Here is a 22,763-nt window from a genome sequence, read left to right as displayed (position 1 = left end):
ATTTCACAGGCTTATCTACGGTAAGTGTTGAGCAAACTTTTTAAATACGCTTGAACATGCTTTTTGTTCAGCAATGGAGTCTTGCTTTGTAAGAGTGCATACAGTCCATCCATGGAGGTTAGGTGTATTACTTTGTTTTCTTTGAAACAATTGTACCTGCTTATTCCAGGTATTTCTGTAGCTCTCCACAGGTGGTCCTTGGCTCTTGGACAACTCTTCTAATAATTTGTATAACTCCTCTGTCTGAAATCTTGTGGGAAGCGCCTGGTCGTGGCTGGTTTATGGTGAAATGATTCTTTCCACTTCCAGATTATGGATCTAACAGTGCTTACTGGAACCTTTCGTTAGTTTAGAAATTCTTCTGTAACCAATGCTATCAGTATATTTTGCAAGAATAAGGTTGCAAAGGCTTGAGACAGCTGACTGGTTTTACTCATCAGGAGATGTTTTTGTGTGTGACCCCCCCCCCCCCCCCCTTGGTAATGAGACACCTTTTTATAGGCCATCAGTTTAACTGGCTGATGTTATTTTCACAAAGTAGCAGGATTGCGTTCTAATTCATATTAATTTCAGCTGGTGTCAGGACTTTCCATGGCTTTTTGCACCTCTTTCTTCAAGTGTTCAATACTTTTTTTCCTTATGTCATTCCTCATTATTACATATAACTTAATTCATGGACATCTATGGTTTGATTTCTTTGCCTGTGTGGAATGGATGAGTTTTTACCGAATTCTGGTGAGAATTTCACATGAATAGCACCTTTAGAAATATATTTACTTAGGAAATTGGTGAGTTGTTCAATACTTGTTTCAACCGCTGTATATAAAATATTCAATATTATATTTTTCTTTAATAATTCCTGGACAGCAAAGAGCCTAGCAACTTAATGCATGTTATTGTTTTAATATAGGAACAGAATAAATTAAGGTGACCAATTAATGCAATGCAATCTATAAGGAACTTGTGCCTGTGAGTTGCATGATTAAAACTTGTGCATGATGCCCCAAAATTACAAATCTAACTTTGGTCAATGATTGGTTAAGTGCCTTTTCCTCTCACTGGCTGAGGAGGGTCTCTGCTGTGACCAGTGATTGGGTGAGCAATGGTTCAATGGTGGACAAATATATACAGAAAAGTTGAGAAACTTTGCAAACATGTTTCAGAACTAACCTCTGAGCTTTCCTGAATTCAAAGCTTTCTGGTAGCTGGAGACCAGCAGAATACTTGTCGTCATGTACGGTGAGAAAAGCGTTGTATAATTAGACAAATTTATAGAGCAAAGTATTTACTTGAAGTTATTCCAATTTTTTTATGTAATTTTTAACTGTGGAATTTAATAAAAGGAGTTTCCCTTATAAACTTTACTACTAGGTTGTGTCATCTTTGCCATGTCTTTTGGTTTAAACCTTTTATGAAGTCATGGCATGACTCTTGGGGGTTAATTAGATCATGTAAAGTCTTTTTAAAAATGTTAAGGCTAAAAGTTAAGTTAATAAGAATCATTAGTGTATTGTATAAAACGTAATAGAAGTGGGTGAAATGTAATATTGTGTCCTGTCCAAACTATTTGTATGAAATAATTTAGTGCCATACCATTTTATACTTAACGCTAACATGCTTGCCGTGCATTTAGTGATCTTGCTGTTGGAAATGCAAACACACTTTTGCCCATTAGCATGAGGGTCATCAGGTTTTTTTTTTGTATTTTTGCTTATGCTTATTGTAGGTGAGTGACCTAAAGGGCAGTTTAGTTGCATAACAGTGATCGCTTGAGAGCACAACTTCACTTTGAATTTAAATTTGTTTAAAGGTCTTTAGATGCCGTGTTTTGTATTGACCATGGAGTTAAAAGTCCAGAATAATTATTATCTATGACCTCCGCATCAAGTCAGCCATACACATTAGATATGTCCGCCTAACCCGCCGACCATCCACTAATTGTGAGGGGGGGTCTCCTTACTCTTTCCCCAATGGCAGATACCATAGCAGGTAAGGTTCAGGTAGTTGGATTTAACGTGCTCTAGCCTTTTGATTTCAGGGCAATAAGCCATTATTGGTGACGTCTGGCAGTGACTTATTCCCTATGTCCACTCAACAGAACATGCATGTGTAGGGGGGTGTTTGTGTTGAAAGATAGCCGTTGGCCGATGGCTATGTAATATATGTGGCCGGCCTTACTATTGCAAGGCAGCTGTTAATAACGTACCCTATGGTCGATACAACACAGTTGCTGTGCCCGTCCATGCTTCCAATCTGCTATAAATTTAGGTCACTTTCACCCTTGTATTTAGGTTAATATTTTACATTACTGCTTGGTTATGTTCAATTTCTTGTTTTAATTTACAGAGCGAAACTATAAGGGTTTGTTCCTATAGAGGCTTTTAACGGTCTTACTATAGCTTATCGTTTGTCATCTTCCCAGCCCTTGTTGATATGTTGGACCAACTAGCAGAAGAATCCGGATCAATTAGACTATTTTATAAATCTTCAAATTATTCTATGTGTAGTTTGGTGACTAAAATATCATGAAGTCAAATTGTTTAGTTTGTAATTGTGACAATTTATTCATTTGTTTCTTCTAGGGCACCATGGCCAAAATGGAGGGTAAGACCTCACTCCTGGACAACATGATAGGTGTGGGGGATATGGTGCTGTTGGAACCACTTGATGAAGACTCCTTCATCAATAACCTCAAAAAACGTTTTGATCACAGTGAGATTTACGTAAGTGAATATTCATGATTTTTTTTTTTATATATATGAGCTCCACTTCACTTCGAACCCAGACCAGTATTACAATCATGTATGTAGACTTCTCCCTGGTCGGAATTGAAACTAAACCTCCAGGGAACATTTGCAGAATACACAACCATGAGCCTTAGGTGTACAATTACAGGTATCATATATTAGAATCGGGGCCATGAAAAAGGTATTTTGGTGCTTTAGGCAGGTTAAGCACATTATGCCCCAAGCCCCCTTCCCCAAGCAAAAGAATGGGTCAGACACTAAGGTAACAGGACACCTAATGCACCCCCGCCCCATGGGTAACATTGCAAGCTCCAACGGCCACATCCACTAGAGTAGTTAGCTTTTTCAATTTCAAAGTTAGATTTAGAATCGTTCATTGTTTGCGAACCATTTACACAATGAGGGACACATAGTGATATTCATCCCTGACGTCCTACATTTTAAATGTCAAACCCAAAGACAGTCATGAAAATGTAATATAGCTTAACCGGTTATTTTCCATCCATTAGGATTTCCACCAAATGCTGGATCCCTTAATAGAAACGAAACAGACCCCATTATAGATAAAGGGATATGTATGATGGATTTTACATCCATCATGCGACAAATGCCGCTTGCAACAAAACTACCGGTTGGTGGTTCTGATAACGTACTCATGTGGCTCTGGTGATATATTCATGGAGTGATCATGGTTCTAGTAATGTATTCATCATCAGAACCACAATCAGTATATTACATCACCAGAACCATCATCATAAAGGAATACATCACCAGAACCAACATAAGTACTTGAATACAAGATGGCAAAGTGGAAAAATCCAGCATCCGCAGAAAATTAGGTAAGTATATTAAAACATTATTTTATTAGCAACATGGTTTAAAAAAGGGAAAAATTAAAAATCAAAACATACAAAGATAATAAAAGGACACTAGTCTACGCGTTTCAAGCATAACCGCTCTTAGTCCTGACGAACTCGTAGACCCATGTCCTTTTTTTTTTTTTTTTTTTTCTTTCTTTTTTTTTTAACCATGTTTCTAATAAACTAATGTATTAATATACTTCCCTCATTTTCTGCAGATGCTGGATTTATAACTTTTCTATTTTTTCTTGTTACTTGAATGCAAGAACCAAGGTTGGTACAGCAATCAATTGCAACATCAAGTCAGCCCCACACACATTTGTATCGCAGAAACCTACAACTCCCATTACGTCCTTAACAATGGTAAGGAGGTACTGGGAGACTGCAGACCATATAGGAGCCATAGGACTGATGATACACAGGCAAAATCGCCCAAAAACATTTACATCCAGGTAAGCTTTTCTCTGAGTCGTTCCCTTTCTTTTCTTCTTCTTCTTGTCCTGACACCATGATGACTTTTCACATCCACAGCTCTTCTCTGCAGACTTCACGATGCCCTTTAAAAATAAGTGTTATTAAAATGCCTTCTGCACAAAAATATATGTCCATACTGTGCCCTAAATAAGCATCCCATGGTATATGATCTCCACACTGTCTGCCTTAATGATCTATAACCACCACACTGTCCGCTCTTATGAACCGCAGCCTATACCATGGCTGTCCCCTCTTCACTGTTTTCTCTTACATACTCCACACTGTCCCCCGCCATGCTAACCTCTTTCCATACTGTGCCGCCTCTTCACACTATGCCCTCATACTGTCCACCACACTGCTATCTCCAAGCTGTACTCCCTCCTCACATGGTATAATGTCCACCACAGCCCACCCATTATATAGTATGGTCACCACCACAGCCCCTTTTACAGTATGATGATCCCCAATACAGTATAATGGCCCCCACAGCCCTTATATACAGTATGTTCCCACTACACCCTACACAGTATATCCACCACCGGCTCGTACACAGTATGATGTCCCCAGAGCCCAGGTATAATTTCTACCACAGCTCCTCATATCAAGTACCCCTGGTGCCCCTCATATTGGGTCCACCCGCAGCCTCTTATATATACACTATTACATACACAGACACATTATCATCATCTATCAGTGACTTGCTGTCTTCACTTTGCTCAATGTCTGCGGTCGGATGGAAGCGCCAGGTAGCCGCAGACATTCAGCAGTGGTTTTTTTTTTTTTTTTTAAACTGTGCCCTTCTCGGGTAGGCAGAAGGTAGTGCCCTAGATGGGTGCCTACCCAGCCTACCCCACTTCCCAGCCCTGATTTAGACTATTCATTGAACCTATAAATGAGTGCTCAAAAGAGACAAACATTAAGGATGTGATTCATCCAAAATAATTAAAATGTACACCTGGAAGAGAGCAGATTCTCACCCCAGGAGCAGTGCAACCCATGGGACATAAGTCTAAATGCTGACCAAGGTAGAAGCAAATCTCCTCCTTATCCACAGCTTCGATAATTAATGTATGATTGCTGCGTGTCCCCTGTGTGAATTCGTATTAGTATATGTGACCCCTGTCTATAGGAGTTACGGACAGTAGGCATGTGTGACCATCAAGTAACATATTATTCACACCTAGGATTTTGGGCCTTATGTTGGGGTCCCAGCAGTCTCCAACCCCATTATCTCAGCAATAACCAATGTATCACTTATCCTGCAGATAAGTTATCCCAAGATATGATTAAATCTTTTAAAATTTTAATTTGCCAGGTTCGTCACATTTTTGACAAATTAAATTTGCAGTGAATTGATTTGCCGCAAATCACAATACTGAAAAGCGTCCAATTGCCCTAAAAAGATGTGTGTAACACTCTGAAATCTTCTCTGATTGTATGCAACCCATTTCAAGCTTTTTAACACTAAAATAGCATTTGTAAGCATTCAAAGTGCTCTCATATAAAAATTCATTTCTATAGTGGTAGTAATGATCCCAGTAGTAACCAACTACCCATTTAATCACACAGTGCACTGACAGACTGTTTTTTAAAACTTAAAAAAACAGCCTAAAAATTCTTCTTCTTAGAATTTTGTGTGTTCAGGCAGAACAGTCTTAAACTGATGGTGTTGCTGTCAGAGGTAACATCATCTCGCTGTGACTGAGACATGTGATGTGCCATGCCCTCGACTTCCTCCCTACAAATAAAATTGAACAAAGCAAAGGAGGCTAATTTTGACCTGTGTTTGGTAGAACTACTACCCAGATGGCCGATGCCAGTGGTGATGATCGTGCTGCTTCTAGCTGCTCCCATGTTCTTAGCCGTGGTGTGTGTATGTGTGTATGTGTGTGTGTATGTATGTATGTATGTATGTATGTATGTATCTATCAGACCAAAAGTTTGGACACACCTTCTCATTTAAAGATTTTTCTGTATTTTCATGACTATGTAAATTGTACATTCACACTGAAGGCATCAAAACTATGAATTAACACATGTGGAATTATATACTTAACAAAAAAGTGTGAAACAACTGAAAATATGTCTTATATTCTAGGTTCTTCAAAGTAGCCACCTTTTGCTTTGATGACTGCTTTGCACACTCTTGGCATTCTCTTGATGAGCTTCAAGAGGTAGTCACTGGAAATGGTTTTCACTTCACAGGTGTGCCCTGTCAGGTTTAATAAGTCGGATTTCTTGCCTTATAAATGGGGTTGGGACCATCAGTTGTGTTGTGCAGAAGTCTGGTGGATACACAGCTGATTGTCCTACAGAATAGACTGTTAGCTGCTTTTTTCTTGCCATAATACAAATTCTAAGTAAGAAAAACGAGTGGCCATCATTACTTTAAGAACTGAAGGTCAGTCAGTGCGAAAAATGTGGAAAACTTTGAATGTGTCCCCAAGTGCAGTTGCAAAACCCATCAAGTGCTACAAAGAAACTGTCTCACATGAGGACCGCCCCATTAAAGGAAGACCAAGAGTCACCTTTGCTTCTGAGGATAAGTTTACCCGAGTCACCAGCCTCAGAAATTGCAGGTTAACAGCAGCTCAGATTAGAGACCAGGTCAATGCCACACAGAGTTCTAGCAGCAGACAAATCTCTTCAACAACTGTTAAGAGGAGACTTTGTGCAGCAGGCCTTCATGGTAAAAAAGCTGCTAGGAAACCACTGCTAAGGACAGGCAACAAGTAGAAGAGACTTGTTTGGGCTACAGAACACAAAGAATGGACATTACACCAGTGGAAATCTGTGCTTTGGTCTGATGAGTCCAAATTTGAGATCTTTGGTTCCAACCACCATGTCTTTGTGCGATGCAAAAAGGGTGAATGGATGGACTCTACATGCCTGGTTCCCACCGTGAAGCATGGAGGAGGAGGTGTGATGGTGGGGGGGGTGCTTTGCTGGTGACACTGTTGGAGATTTATTCAAAATTGAAGGCATACTGAACCAGCATGGCTACCACAGCATCTTGCAGCGGTATGCTATTCCATCCGGTTTGCGTTTAGTTGAACCATCATTTATTTTTCAACAGGACAATGACCCCAAACACACCTCCAGGCTGTGTAAGGGCTATTTGACCAAGGAGGAAAGTGATGGGGTGCTACGCCAGATGACCTGGCCTCCACAGTCACCAGACCTGAACCCAATCGAGATGGTTTGGGGTGAGCTGGACCGCAGAGTGATAAATTTATATATATATATATATATATATATATATATATATATATATATATATATATATATATATATATATATATATATATATATATATATATATATATATATATATATATATATATATATATATATATATATATATATATATATATATAAATTTCTTTTACCATACATTTTGTACAACATCATAATTTAGCTTTTGACAATCTTTTCATCTCCTGATTATTCAATTCTTGTCTAAAGATACGTAACAAGAAATGTTGGGTAGGTACAGAAACCAAAATATGGCAGTAGGCCTCAGTATAAGTGTGGCGTGTATGGTTATCAAATTGGACTAGTTAATCAAGTGTGGAAGAACAGGCAACACCATTTAAATAACTTTTTTTTTTTTTTTTTTTTTTCACTTGTTATTATTGTTATATTTATTATTTTTTTTTTTTTTTAAATTTATTCACTTTTAGGGTATGTGCACACGATGCAGAAATGCTCAGGATTTTTTCCTGAGCGTTTCTGCATCTCTCTGGCAGGAAAAAACGCATGCGGATTGTACATGCGGTTTCCTGCCAGGGACATGCGGAAATGAAGCGGTCTTCACTTTCATTTCCGCATGCGGGTTGACAAGCGCTTCCTAAGCGATTTTAGCATCACTTGGAAAGTGCTTGTCAACTTTACACTATATAAATCCATGCAACCGGCATGGATTTATATAGTGTGTGAATGTCAAAAAATAAAAAATAAATCTATACTTTACCCTCTGATGGCCCCCGGTGTCCTGCTTCATCGGTCCCGGCTGCCGGCAGTGAAGACTTTAGGACCTTCCGACGTCAGCGTCACGTGACCCGTCACATGACTCTGACGTCAGCGAAGGTCCTTCATTCAACCGCGAAGTGCCCGGGAAGCCAGCAGGACGCAGCGCGGGCCGTCAGAAGGTGAGAATATATATATTTTTTATTTTATTCTTTTTTTTTTAATGGTACCTGGGTCTGGATGAGAGTCCTCTCCTCCACACCCGGGTACCATCCGCACATTAGACCGCATGAAAAGCGCATCAACATATACAGTGATGCGGATTCCATGCGGTCTAATGCAAGTCAATGGCGGCAAAAGAGCAGCGTTTCCGCAAAATTAATTGACATGCTGCGGATTTTTGACCGCAGCGTTTACGCTGCGGAAAAATCCGCATCATGGGCACAGCACATGCGGATTTCCATTGGGGAACATTGCTGCCCTTCTACCATGCGTTTTTCATGCGTTTCCGCAACTGCAAAAACGCCGCGGAAACGCATGAAAAACGCATCGTGTGAACTCAGCCTTAAGGGCTTGGTCACATGTCCGATTTTTCTCATGAGTGCTATCCATGATTTTCACAGCTAGCACTTGTACCTATGATATGATATCCTATGGGGCTATGCATCAGAATTTTCTATCGGACAGAATGATCCATGGAAAATGTCGATGACCTGTCCGATTTTGTTTAGAGTCACTGATCAAAATCGGCAATGCAAGCTTATGGTCCATGAAAAAATAGACTTTTTTAAAAAATTTTTATCCACCTTCATTTATGGAAAACCTGACACTCGGACAATACTGATTTAAAATCTGATCAGAATAATTGGTCCGTTTTCTCTTACACTGAAAATCAGAGGTGTGAAAGAGCCCTAAGGCTGCGTGCCCACGATCATTAATACTAGTGTTCTGGACACAGAGTATTTTCGCTGCGTTGTACAGTACAAGCACAGTGGATGAGATTAATAAAAATCCCGTGCCCACTGTGCTTTTTTTTTTTTACGCTACGTAAAATCACCTGTGGTGCAGCCACACTGATGAGTGTTGTCATCACTACTGGGCGCCTGTGAATAGCAAGCACCTTACTGCTATTCAGTCGGTAGAAACTTGCTGATTGTCAAAAATAGGGGGGGCCCCACATCCCCCCCCTATTTATTTACAGTGGCTTGCAAAAGTATTCACCCTCTTAGGCGTTTTACCTATTTTGTTTAAATATCTTTGTAATCCAATGTGTGTGTGATACATCAACAGAAAAATATAGGCATAAATGTAATTTATTTGATCAAATAACTAAAAATTGGCATGTGCATATGTATTCACCCCTCTGGCTACAAAGCCCCTAAAAAAATTCTTGTGCAAGCTATTACCTTCATAAGTCACATGGTTAGTGAAAGGAAGTCCCCCTGTGTGCAATCTAAGTGTCCCATGGTCTGTCAGTATATACACACCTTTTCTGAAAGGCCACAGAGGCACCCCTAACCAAACCGCACCATGAAGACCAAGGAGATCTCCAAACAAGTCAGGGACAAAGTTGTTGAGAAATACATGTCCGGATTGGGTTATTTGAGACTGAGATGGAGGTTCAGCTTACAACAAGACAATGACCCAAAGCATACTGCTAAAGCAACACTCGAGTAGTTTAAGGGAAAATGTGTAAATGTTTTGGAGTGGCCTAGTCAAAGCCCAGACCTTAATCCAATTGGGAATCTGTGGTGTGGCAAGACCACTCACCCAGCTGCAGTCGGAAGTAGACAAAGGAACGGTTTCGGTTGCAGGTTTATTTTAAAAGCATAAAACGCTGCAGACTAAAGCAAAATAAAACTTTGCCTTGCTGGCATAAAGGTAAAACAAAAAGACAAAAGATAACAGTCCATGTGTGTACAGGTTCGCCTGTACCACTTTGCAGCAAACTTCAGCTCCTCCTGAGCTGAGACTCCACATCCTGGAGACTTGTCTCTCCAGACTCACCAACCACAGAAAAAAAAACAGGACTGAGCATTTAAATTTGCTCAGCCACACCCTGAGGGGAGGTAGTGTAATTGGCTTCCCACCCTCTCTGCCATTCACAAAAAAACACACCCTTTCAGTGAGTTAACCCCCAGCATATAACATGCTGGCAGAAAGTTTTTAGGTTTCAGTTCACACAGGCTAGCAGCCGGAGTGACACATACCTCCCCTCATATATAACACCAGTGACTGTCACATATTCCCCCCCCCCCCCGCTGCCCAAAGCTGGGGGTTTGGGCACCTTCAGACAGGGAATTCTGGAGAGGGCATCAGCATTAGTGTGTAACTTCCCGGGTCTATGCTCCACATGAAAATTAGTCTTTAAGGCCCAAGAACCACCTAGTAACCCAGGCATTATTGTCCTTCTTTTCCCTCAACCATCTCAAAGGGGCATGGTCTGACACCAATTTAAACTTTTGGCCAAGTAGGTAATATCTTAGCGTGGCTATGGCCCATTTTATGGCTAAGCATTTTCTCTCCACAATGGCATGATTTTTTTCACAGGACGAGAGCTTCCGGCTCATATACAGGATGAGATGCTCTTCCCCATTTATCTCCTGTGACAGCACAGCTCCTATGCCAACTTCTGAGGCCTCTGTCTGGAGCACAAATTCTTTAGTTAGTCTGGTGCAACCAGGACCGGCTGCTTACACAGTGCCAGTTTCAACTGACCATTTCACCATCGTTGATTTTGGTGCCTTTCCGAAGGTCCGTCAGTGGTGCGGCAGTCATGGCAAAATTTTGGATAAACTACAAGTAATATTGTCACGCCTGGTGTGGGGAACACTTAGTACAACTAAGAGGGGAAAGGGAGCCCAGACACTAGGGAAAGGGGGGAAGTGGAGACCTCCTAGTCTAGTCTTGCGTCACCCTGTCTCAACTATCGTCCCTATATTACCTCTTCAGCAATCACACGCGTGCCTCGCCCTACTCTCCCTGGCGTATGGCTAGGGATGGAAGGAGATGAGCACTAGTCAACATCCACTAAACTCTATAGACAACAAATGTGGACAAAACAGGGGAAATGGCTTAGCTTTTAGATGAACTCCAAATAAGCACATGGCCTCAAGCTCCAGAGAGGACGAAGTATTGCTCCTGCTAAGCTTCACAAGTAGAAATGGATTTAGCCGGTGACTCCCTCTCAGACACACACCAGGTATATATACCCCCAGGCCAGAGCGAATTAGCAAGAGAGAGGTAGCCACTTGGTCCTAAAGACAACCTCTTATCTAAGAAACTGTCTGCAATGCCAAATGTAGAGATCTCCTGCAACCCACTGCAGGGCGACTATCACCTCTGATACACCCGTGACAAATATTCCACGATTCCAAGAAATGTTCTCTAGTGATGAGCGAGCATTCTCGCTACTGCTCGCCCGAGCATCTCACTGCTCGAGATGCTCGGCACTCGCCGAGTATTTCCGAGTTGCACGAGCGGGTACTCTGGTCCCCTCCCTGCATGTTTGGCGCTCTTTAGAGAGCCAATGAGCATGCAGGGATTGCCTGCCATGCACTGTAATGCCGTAGCCATGTTGGTTGTGGGCATTACAGTGATTAGCCGGCCGCACAGCGTCATCAGGTCTATATCAAACCTGGCGCCGGCATGCTTGTCACAGTCACTCCGGATCAGACAGTGTAGGGAGAGGTGCTGCTGCGTCAGGGAGAGATTTGCTTGTGTATTAGGTGGTGTAGGGAGAAAAAACGTACAATACACATCTATCTTCACAAACAGTCCTTTTGAGGACTAACTAATCCATCTACAGAGATATCAGGCAGGCAGGATATATAGCCCACTGCAGTGCATATAGCACAAGAGGCTCCATTCCAATTCTGCCTTCTGCTGCTGTTAGATATTTCTATACAAAGGCCCAGGTTTCAGGGGCCAGGAATACTTTTTTTTGGATCTTAATAATCATTATTTGCTTAAAAAGCAATCCAGAGAACACCATTTTTTTTCTGTCACCCATGACGGCACAACGAGAGAGGGGATCCACCCTTCAAGGACCGGAAACCTTCAAGATAAAAAAGGGCGGCGCCTCTCCCCGCTTCAGTGGTTTCCTGTCCTTGATGGGGGACCTTCCTTCTCGTCGGGCGCAAGAATGACAGCAGGAATCAGAGTCTTACCTGGGCCGGAGCCGGTAGGGTTTGGCAGGGCACGGTCTCTGCTGCGGCCGGTCCCGTGAATACTGGAAGCGCCGCGGGGGGAGCCAACATGTGGTCTCCCCGCGTGCGGGCGGTGGTCTTGCGGCACCTGCACAGCATGGTGGCCGGCAACCCCGCGTCCCGGAAGTGACGTCACGGGGCTCGACGGTAGAGAACTAAACCAGAAGTCGCGCCCCGATGATGCGCGCCGGGACCTCCTGACCCCCGTGCGGGGGCGGTACCGGAGGCTGCGGAGACGCCGGCGGTGATCTCCCTGGCGCAATGGAGGTACTTAACGGAAGATCACCGGCCAGGCAGCGGCGCAGTGAAGTAATGGCCTCACAGCAGCCCTCCCCACTGCATCAGCAGCAAGAGCAGCAGTCCATGCTGCAGCTGCAGCAGCCCAGGGAGATGGAGCAGCCACAGCAGCCTCTGCGCCAGAGGCGTACCCAGGAGCAGCGTTCAGTGCAGAGTAGGAGCAGTGGACGTTCTGGGACACGCAGCGCCAAGGATTCCAGATCAAGCCGGCATAGCTCCAGCAGGGTTGATGATTCCACGGTCTCCAGAGGAGAAGTATCGGATATCGTCCTGCCTCCCGTTCCGGTACCCTGTCTTTGTTTACTGGGTGGTGAGTGAGCTACGTGAAAGTCAGCGTATTAATGTAGACTTTTTCTGTTTTGTCTCTCTCTCCCTCTCCTTCCTCCGGTAATGGTCAGGATGTCCCTAAGAAGTGTAAAGAAAAATCCAAGCATAGAGTATGTGCCCTGTGTGAACGGGGCCTAACGAATGATTGGCCCAAAAGATTATGCCAGCCCTGTATTGAAGAGACCATTTCGGAGGAAGCCCCAACTTTTTCTTAAAATTTAAGGACTCTGGTTAGGTCTGAGGTAGAGAGATCGTTAAAATCCCTTTCCCAACCATCCCAGGCCCATAGAGCAAAAACTCCACCCCCACTTTCAGGCTCTGAGTCCGACGAGGGAATGTTGGATGACTCCACTGACTCTTCCTCCTCGGATTGCAAAGCAGGGCCAGGTCATTGTTTTCCCCTGGAAAGTGTGGATGGCTTAGTAAAAGCCGTCAGGTCCACAATGGGGTTGGTTGACCAGAAAACAAAGAAGTCGGTGCAGGATATTATGTTTGGCACTTTGGATCGCAAGAAACAACGAGTTTTTCCTATTAATGATAAGGTGCAGCGTCTTATCAGGAAAGAGTGGGATAGGCCGGATAAAAAGGACCCCCTTCCATCCTCCTTAAAAAGGAAATATCCGTTTAGTGAGGAGGATACCGCTTCCTGGAGTAAGGCCCCAAAGCTGGATGTGGCAGTATCCAAAGCTTCTAGGAGATCTTCCCTCCCTTTTGAGGACTCGGGGATGCTGAGAGACCCGCTGGACCGGAAGGTAGATACCTTCCTTAAGGGTACTTGGGAGTCGTCGGCGGGGGCATTGAAGCCAGCCATAGCGGCAACTTGTACAGCGAGGTCCCTTATGGTATGGTTGGACAGGTTAGAGGACCAGATTAAAAACAATGAGTCACAGGACTCCATTCTGGCCTCTCTGCCGGTATTGAAGGGAGCGGCTGCCTTCTTATCAGATGCCTCGGCAGATTCCGCCAGACTAGCGGCAAGATCTGCGGCCCTGTCTAACGCCGGCCGTAGAGCGGTCTGGCTGAAGTGTTGCCCAGGGGACATACAGGCAAAAGGAAAACTATGCTCTCTTCCTTGTGAGGGGGATTTTCTGTTTGGTACCTCTCTGGACTAAATTCTAGAGAATGCGGGGGACAGTAAGAAAGGGTTCCCTAAGCCTTCCATCCCATCCTTCAAGCAGTCCTTTCAGAGGAAGAAATTTGGCCGCAGGAGGGCATCCGGGGAACAATCTAGATGGGAGGATCGTTCCAGGAAAGGGAAAGGATTTTTGTTCGGCGGGCCCTCCCAGGATAGTCGCAGCCGCCGAAGTGAGGCTCTATCCCAGGTTGGGGGGGGAGGCTCTCTCTCTTCCTTCCAGCCTGGGAAAAGATCTCTTCCAGCAGGTGGATCCTCAATTTAGTGAAATCAGGGCTAAAGCTAGAGTTTCGGAGGAATCCACCAGACAAATTTATTCTGACTGCCCTAAGATCCTCTCTACCAGAACAGCCGGCACTCGAGGAAGAAATATCAGTTCTCCTACAAAAGAATGTCCTGCTAGAGGTGTCTCCACAAGGAGAGAGGGGGGTTTTATTCCCCCTTATTCCTTATAAAAAAGCAGGACAATTCATACAGAGTCATCCTCAATCTGAGAAGGCTAAATGCGTTCCTGAACATTCCGTCATTCAAGATGAAGACAATAAAATCAGCTATAACCCTTCTATTTCCCGGCTGCTACATGACAGTATTGGACCTAGAGGACGCATACTATCATGTGCCGATCCATCGCAATTTACAGAAATACCTCAGGGTAGCCGTAAATATGCAAGGAATTATCAAGCACTTCCAATACAGAGCGCTTCCCTTCGGACTGGCAGTGGCGCCCCGCATATTCACAAAACTGATAGCGGAGGTTACAGCCCATCTCAGGGAGGAAGACAGACTGGTCATTCCGTATCTGGACGACTTCCTGATAGTGGGCAAAACATACGATCACTGCCTGGGCCAGGTCGATCAGGTATGCACCAACTTAGGATGGTGTTTAAACCTAGAAAAATCCAAATTGATCCCTCTCACTACTCAGATCTTTTTGGGCCTTACGCTGGATTCGATTCGGCAAGAATGCCGCCTCCCCGACCAAGAGAGGGAGAAAATAAAGAATCTAGTTTCAGCAGCAATAGCGGACCCAGTCATGACTCTCAGGGGGGCAATGTCTCTGTTGGGATCCCTCACCTCCTGCATCCCCGCAGTACCCTGGGCCCAATATCATTCAAGAGAGTTCCAATGGGATGTACTAAGAAACTAAGTGATCCTGAGGGGACATCTAGAAAGCAGGCTAATTCTCCCCCAGAATGTGATTCAGTCTCTATATTGGTGGTTGGAGACGTGCACATTCCAGACAGGCGTTTCTTGGGTTCCCCAATTCACCAGGGTGATTACTACAGACGCCATCCCCAGGGGGTGGGGGGCGCACTTGGACAACCACCCGATACAGGGGATTTCAGTCTGGCCTATGCCTTTCCCCCAACGTGCCTAATTCCAACGGTGTTGAGGAAAATTCGGGAGGATCAGGCTCAAGTGGTCCTCATAGCCCCCTTCTGGCCCAAGAGGCCGTGGTTTTTCTGGCTAAGAAACATGTCCATCACGAACCCCTGGATTCTTCCAGAGATTCCCGACCTTCTTGTTCAAGGGCCTATATTCCATCCTCAGGTGAAAGGATTGCACTTAGCGGCCTGGAACTTGAGCGGTCATTGCTAGAGGGTCGGGGTTTCTCATCAAATCTAGTCACTACTCTTCTAAAGAGTAGGAAGCCAATCACTACTAAGATCTACAGTAGAGTCTGGAAGAAGTTTTTGTCGTCCTCTCAGGGAGTTTCCCTGGCGGGGGGGGGGGGGGTTCCCATTACAGCCATTTTAGAATTTCTGCAAAAGGGGCTAGAAAAGGGTCTGGCAGTGAGCACCTTAAAGGTCCAAATCTCTGCCTTGGGAGCCTTATACAGTTATAATCTGGCCGGTAACAAGTGGATTTCCAGGTTTGTGAGGGCATGTAGTAGAGCCAATCCAGTCCCTACAGTAAGGGTCCCTTCTTGGGATTTAAACTTGGTGCTAAACGCATTAACAGGTTCTCCCTTTGAGCCCCTTAGCTCAGGGTCCATAAAACTACTTACCCTAAAAACAATACTTCTGGTGGCCTTAACATCAGCACGGGGGGTTAATGAGTTACAGGCTTTGTCGGCAGATCCACCTTTTACCCTAGTACTAGATGATAGGGTAGTTTTGAGACCAGACCCTGCTTTCCTACCTAAAGTGGTTTCTAGGTTTCATATGTCTCAGGAGATAGCCCTACCATCCTTCTGTCCTGAACCCAAAAATAGCAAGGTGGAAAGGTTTCATACCTTGGATGTCAGGAGATGCCTTATACATTATTTAGCATCCGCAAGCTCATGGAGGAAGGATGGGTCTCTCTTTATCTCCTTCCTGGGCTCCCAAAAGGGATTGAGGGTCTCAAAAGGCACTCTGTCAAGGTGGATCCGGAAAGCCATTGCGAGGGCCTACACGGGGTCAGGCAGAGATCCCCCTGACAATTTGAAAGCCCACTCAACTCGGGGCATGGCTGCTTCCTGGGCAGAAAGGGCGGACGTGCCCATTGAGCAAATATGTAAGGCGGCCACGTGGTCATCTCCGTCCACTTTCTATAACCACTATAGACTTGACCTTTCTGCCTCCTCTGATCTCACGTTTGGGAGAAGGATTCTGCAGGCTGTGGTCCCTCCCTCACATACTTAGTTCTCTGTAATTCTCTCGTTGTGCCGTCATGGGTGACATAAAAACACGTATATTACTTACCGGTAATGTGTTTTTTCGGAACCCATGACGGCACCTTTATATTCCCTCCCTGTCACTGTGGTGTACACCTTCCGGTGGGTGGGTATTGAGTGTTCACATGGGTGAAATTCGTTATAGTTATTAAAATTATGTGCTCTAACCGGAGAGTCCTCTCATGCTCTGTAATCCACTGAAGCGGGGAGAGGTGCCGCCCTTTTTATCTTGAAGGTTTCCTGTCCTTGAAGGGCGTATCCCCTCTCTCGTTGTGCCGTCATGGGTTCCGAAAAAACACATTACCGGTAAGTAATATACGTGTTTCTGCGCCATTTGCTTGTTGGCACTGCAGAATACAGCCAGGTCCTTTCCATATTACAGCACTAGAAATCCAGCTATTTAAAACGGTGTTCTCTCCATCAAACGGATCACATATATGTTGTCAGAAAATACTGCCATTTCTGGCCTCCATTAAAAATTTCCTTTTAGTGTGTCAGTGAAGCAATTCACAGCAGTTTGCTGTTCAAACTACTTGCCTACAGGCCAGGTATTTAAAACTGTGTTTTCTCCGTCAAACGGCTCACATATAAGTTCGCTCCAAACTCAGTCATTTGTAGTGAGCGTGGAAGATGCTGTCCTTCATTTAAAATGGGCAAGGGACGGGGAACTGGACATGATGGTAATGGTGCATGCAGAGGCCGAGGACAAGGCCGTGGGCAAGCCGAAAATTGTGCCACAACAAACACCCACATCTTCTCGGCTGACCTTCCTGTCCCAATTTCTAGGGGACCGCAGCACACCACTATTGAACCCAGAGCAGTGTCAAAAGGTTGTTGGTTGGATAGCGAATAATGCTTCCAGTCACTGTTAAAATGTTAAAATGACATTTCCCGGTGAATACATTTGTCGCAAAAAAAATAAAAATTTAGGATCTTTCTTTAGTATAAAAAAAAAACAAAAAAAAAAACAGCGTCACCAATTTAACCTCAGTGTAATCATTGTTAAGCTCCTGCACTTCCTCCTCCATCTCTGAAATGACCACATCAGTCACAAGCTGACAGTACTGCCTTGGCCAAGTGGCAACAGGCTGTGCTGAAGATAACATGCTTAATTGACAAACCGCCCAGCGCTGCAGAGTTGTTGAAAGCTGTAACACAGCAGCCTGATCTGTGGCTCTCACCACTGAACATACAGCCAGGCATGGTCGTGTGTGACAATGGGCGGAACCTGGTGACGGAGAAATGACAGCCGTAGTAGATAAGATTTCCCTCTATGCCAGTACATTCACCGAGCTAAATACAACTCTCAGCAAAAAAAGCTGTGGACTGGCTCCTTACCGTCCCTGGCCACATTAATCTGTCCACGTGTTTGTCGTTAGGTGGTCCTTCCCAGTAAGTGTACTGGGGAGGGCACGGGTAATGTTGTGGGACCCGTGCTTGTGGAAGGCGGTGGCGGCTGGGGGCAGAGTATGGACACCCAGCCACCGCCGGCATGAGGTTATGAAGAGCTTCCGATTCCACGAGCCTAAAAGGCCACATTTCAAGTGCAAGCAGCTGTCAAAAATTTGGCATTATAGTATTGCAGCCTGTGGGTGGCTGGCTGCATACTTGCGCTTGCATTCCAAGGAATGGGGTAGGGACAACTGAACGCTGCACTGGGACAAGGACGTGGACGGTGATTGTTGCAAGTCTGCAATGACAGGTGCATGGCGGGAGGCATCTTCGCATGCGCCAAGGATCACTTATGATGGGCACACTTTTAGGCAGTGACCTGGGAGCCAGAAATGCTTCCAGAGGTCTTCCCCATGCTGTTCCCATGTCTTTTCAGCACTGTATGCATGTGTCTGATGATGTCACACACTACATGGCCAGATAAGGTTGTAAAATGTTAAAATGACATTTCCCAGTGAATGCATTTGTCTTTGTTAGCAATGCAAAAATGCATCAAAAACGCTATGTGTGAACATAGCCTAAGGTGTGAAGGAGCATTTTTGTTTTTGGTTATTTATTTTGCCTTATATACAAGTCATTACCCTGGAAAGGATGTTCCTTAACATATTTCCCAGGAAAATCCATTTTGGTTTCGTTTTGGTATGTTTTATTGTGAGTTTGTAAAAGTGGCGTAATACCTCTGACAATGTTGTTGACAGCAGTGACATGGGAGTCAGAAATGCTTCCAGGGGTCTTCCCCATGCTGTTCCCATGTCATTTGAGCACTGTTCCTATCGATTTGGGCAATTTTTAGGCCCTCTGCAGACCGCCGGGGGGAGCCGCCTGAAAAATGCTCCAGTTTTCCATAGACTTACATTGGGTTCGTTGCTCGGGTCGAACACCCGAGTATTCCAATTTGCTCAACCCAAGGAATGAGTACCCGAGCATTTTAGTGCTCGCTCATCACTAATGCTCTCATCTGCTTCTTGGAGAGCACTTGTGGCCAGTTCTGAATTGCCTCGATTTTATTGACCTGTGGCTTAATTTTACCTCTCCCAACGATATAGCCCAAGTACTTGGCCTCCTCCTTTCCAATAGCACATTTTTTTCGGATTTATAGTAAATGCCGCCGTCCTCAGAGCATCCAGAATCACCTGTACCTTTTGGCAGATGACTAGCCCAGTCTGGGCTAAAGACGACAATGTCATCAAGGTAGGCTGCGGCAAACTTCTTATGTGGTCCGAGGATCCGATCCATGGCCCTCTGGAAGGTGGCTGGGGCCCCCTGCAGTTAGAAAGGCATTTGGGTGTACTGTAAGCATTCATCAGGTGTTGAGAAAGCTGTTTTCTCCTTGGCCCTCTGGGACATGGGGATCTGCCAGTAGCCCTTCGTCAAGTCGAGAATGGTAATATACCTCGCAGGTCCAAACTTCTTGATGAGTTCGACGCAGGGCATCGGGTATGCGTCACACTTGGATACCTCATTCAGCTTGTGGTAGTCATTAAAAAATCTCCACTCCCCGTCGGGCTTCAGCACGAGAGTGATGGGACTCAACTATCCGCTCTTTGATTCCTCTATCACCCCGAGGTCCAGCATTCTCTTCACTTCAGTTGAGATTACCTTATGGTGGGCTTCAGGAATCCTATAGGGTTTAAGGTTTACCCTAACATGTGCTTCCGTCAGCACGTCATGCTCTACCACCTGCTTACGCTTCGGAAAGTCCGAGAACAGGTCCCGGTTGCATTGCAACAGCTCTCTACATTGTTGCTTCTGTGCCGGGGATAGTCTCTGCTATCATGTTATCCTCAACTTTGGGACTGGCTCCCAAGCAAGGAGCCCCCAACGTTTCCCCATCTCGCCATGGCTTGAGCAAGTTCACATGGTACACTTGGTGTGGCTTTCTGCGGACAGGCTGGTGAACTTTTTGTAATTCACTTCGCTGAGTTTCTCCACCACCTCATACAGGCCTTGCCACTTGGCCAGTAACTTGCTTATTCCCACCGTCGAGAGCGCCAGAATGCAATCCCCAGGCTGGAACTGCCTCAGCCTCGCTGATCGGTTATAGACTCTTGCTTGGGCCTCTTGTGCCTGGAGGAGATGCGCCTTCACGATACGTATCACTTTCGCCATTCTCTCCTGCATCTGGGTGACATGTTCTATGATGCTCCGGTGGGGCGTAACCTTGGCTTCCCAAGTTTCCTTGGCAATATCCAGGAGCCCTCGCAGATGTTGTCCATACAGTGGCTCAAACAGGAAGAAACACGTAGAGACTTGTGGGACCTCTTACCGAGAAGAGCAGGAATGGTAGCAGGTAGTCCCAGTCACGACCATCCTTCTCTACAACCTTTTTGAACATTACTTTTAAGATTTTATTAAAGCGCTCCACCAGGCCGTCTGTCTGCGGTTGGTAAACGGAGGTTCACAGCTGGGTAATCTGAAGGACTTTACACAGCTCCTTCATTACGTTGCTTATGAACTGGGTTCCTTGGTCCATTAGTATCTCCTTCCGCAGTCCGGTTCTGGTAAATACAGTATATGGATAAGTTCCCGGGCTATGCTCCTATTCGACGAGTTCCTCAGTAGTTCCGCTTCCAGGTACCGGGTCGCATAGTCCATGACCACCAGGATGTATTGGTGGCCCAGTGCCGGTTTAACTAATGGCCCCACTAAGTCCATGGCAATCCTCTCAAAGGGGATTTCTACCACAAGTAGGGAGATTAAAGGACTAAGGAAGTGGGAGAGGTTATCTGGCAGGTGGGGCAGGTCCTGCAATAATTCAGGATCTCTTGGTAGCACCCTGGCCAATAAAGCCTCCTCAATATCCTCCCCTGAGTTTTCTCGACCCTCAGGTGTCCCCCGCAGAACATGTGAATGAGCCTTATCTAATACCCTCCGTCGGTATAGCCCTGAAACGAACAGCTGCTCTACTATCTCATCACCCCTTGGTTTTGTCATCCGATACAGTAACTCCCCCTGAACTGCGAAGTGTGGGTACCTGGTGTCTGCCTCCGGCACTTGAGCAGCCCCATTAAGGACAGTAATGTTGTCCCACGCCCCCTTCAAGGTCAAGTCCCGAACTTGAGCAGACCCAAAGTTCTCTCCTGGCACATCTAATTCTGAGGTCGGCCTCCTCGGTCAGTCTCGTCCTTGTCGCCAGCAAGGACACACAATGGGAACTCGCTCCCATCGACATCTGAAGGGGATATTTCCCTAGGGACCTGGATTTCGTTCACGCGACTCAGTCCGGTTCCTTTCCCCCAGAAGTCCCAGAACAAGGGAAAAATCGCGCCCCAATATGACGGGATGTATCAGGTCCTTGACCACCCTGACCTCGTGGGATTGGGCACCACAGTCTGTTCCCACTGTCACTCTGGCCACAGGGTAGTCCTTGGCGTCCCCATGTATGCAGCGAACACCCACTGTTTTGGCAGGGATCAGCTGATGCGGAAGTATGGCGCTGATCAGGGTCACCAGACTCAGAGTCCAATAGGTCAATACCATCACCCCATTAATGGACACTGCACATGCCTGCGGGCCCCCACCAGGTTGACCATCCATGCTAGAAGCCGGATAGGCATAATAGGAGCAACGCCGGCCTAGGCTGCAGTCCATTGGTTCAGGGGACATATGGCACCGGGTGGCTGTGTGTTCAGGATTATGACACTGCCAACATACTACATCCCTCATAGCAGTCTTTGCAGGGCCATCAGTGGGATTGGGACGACCCTTTTTGTGACTCTAGACCCCTTATGTGGTGAGCCCACCCCTCTTTGGGTACTCCAGTATGGGGAATTGACTATGTACAGTTTCCAAAGGGATTTTTCGACCACTTGGTACCTCTACCAGGCCCACAAGGTCGTCTGCGTTCCGAGGGTCGCCCTGGGCAACCCAGGTCTGCACCGGCCTGGGTAGGGAATGGATGAACCTGTCCATCACCACATGTTCAACTATCTGGGCAGGAGAGGAAAACTCTGGCTGCAGCCATTTCTGGACTAGATGTAGCAAGTCAAACATCTGCGAGCGAGGGGGTTTGTCGCCAGCATACGCCCAGTGGTGGACCCTTTGTGCTCTGACAGTCACTTCCGAGCGTGCCAGTATCTGTCTTTAATTTGGCATACTCCTGTGCATCCTGTAGGGCCAGGTCATAGTAGTAGGCCTTTTGGGTTTCACCCGTTAAATAGGGGACCAGCACTTCCGCCCACTGCTCCGGCGGCAGTTTTTTCCGCTCTGCTACCCTTTCGAACACAGTCAGAAATGCCTCAACATCATCCCCCATCTTTTGCAACACATGCCTTACCGCCTTTCGGACGTTTGACACGTCACCTGGACTTGGGGGAGGTGCGGCCTACCTGCTGTGGATTCTCCTCTACTAGGAGGTCCATCTGCCATTGCTGCTGTTGGATCTGCTGCATGAGGAGTTTATTGGTCTTTTGCTGTGCTTGCTAGCTCTGCAACTGCTGCTCTCGTTGCTGGTGTAGAAGCTCCCGGTGGTGGTTCTGCTGCTGCATGTTCTGTTGGCTCTGCAAGTGCTGTTGATGTTGCTGTTTGCTCTGAAGCAAGTGCTTTAGGAGCTCCTACATGCTGCCAAACATCTCTGGCTGGCAGGCAGCTTTTACCCAGGACATCCACCGATCTCTGTGGCAGGTACACGTGTTCCTG

At 45.7% G+C, this 22,763-nt stretch overlaps 1 protein-coding gene across 5 annotated transcripts in view; it reads left to right on the top strand.

Annotated features, from left to right (window-relative positions):
- MYO1B (myosin IB) overlaps positions 1–22,763 on the top strand; it is a 280,385-nt gene that overhangs the window by 36,710 nt on the left and 220,912 nt on the right. For 3 of the 5 annotated variants that reach the window (XM_073647883.1, XM_073647882.1, XM_073647878.1), the window contains exons 1-2: positions 1,107–1,239; positions 2,583–2,723. In XM_073647883.1, the coding sequence (XP_073503984.1) occupies positions 2,589–2,723 (135 nt within the window). In that variant the 5' untranslated portion in view covers positions 1,107–1,239; positions 2,583–2,588. Of the gene's footprint in view, positions 1–1,106; positions 1,240–2,582; positions 2,724–22,763 lie in introns of those variants that run through there. The other 2 variants (XM_073647880.1, XM_073647879.1) reach the window with 2 other exon arrangements.

The sequence above is a fragment of the Phyllobates terribilis genome, unplaced genomic scaffold (assembly GCF_046119375.1).
Source record: "Phyllobates terribilis strain yellow unplaced genomic scaffold, ASM4611937v1 Scaffold_9__5_contigs__length_417890890, whole genome shotgun sequence".
Taxonomy (NCBI): domain Eukaryota; kingdom Metazoa; phylum Chordata; class Amphibia; order Anura; family Dendrobatidae; genus Phyllobates; species Phyllobates terribilis.
The sequence above is the reverse complement of the archived record's forward strand: the minus strand, read 5'-3'. Positions and strand labels throughout refer to the sequence as shown.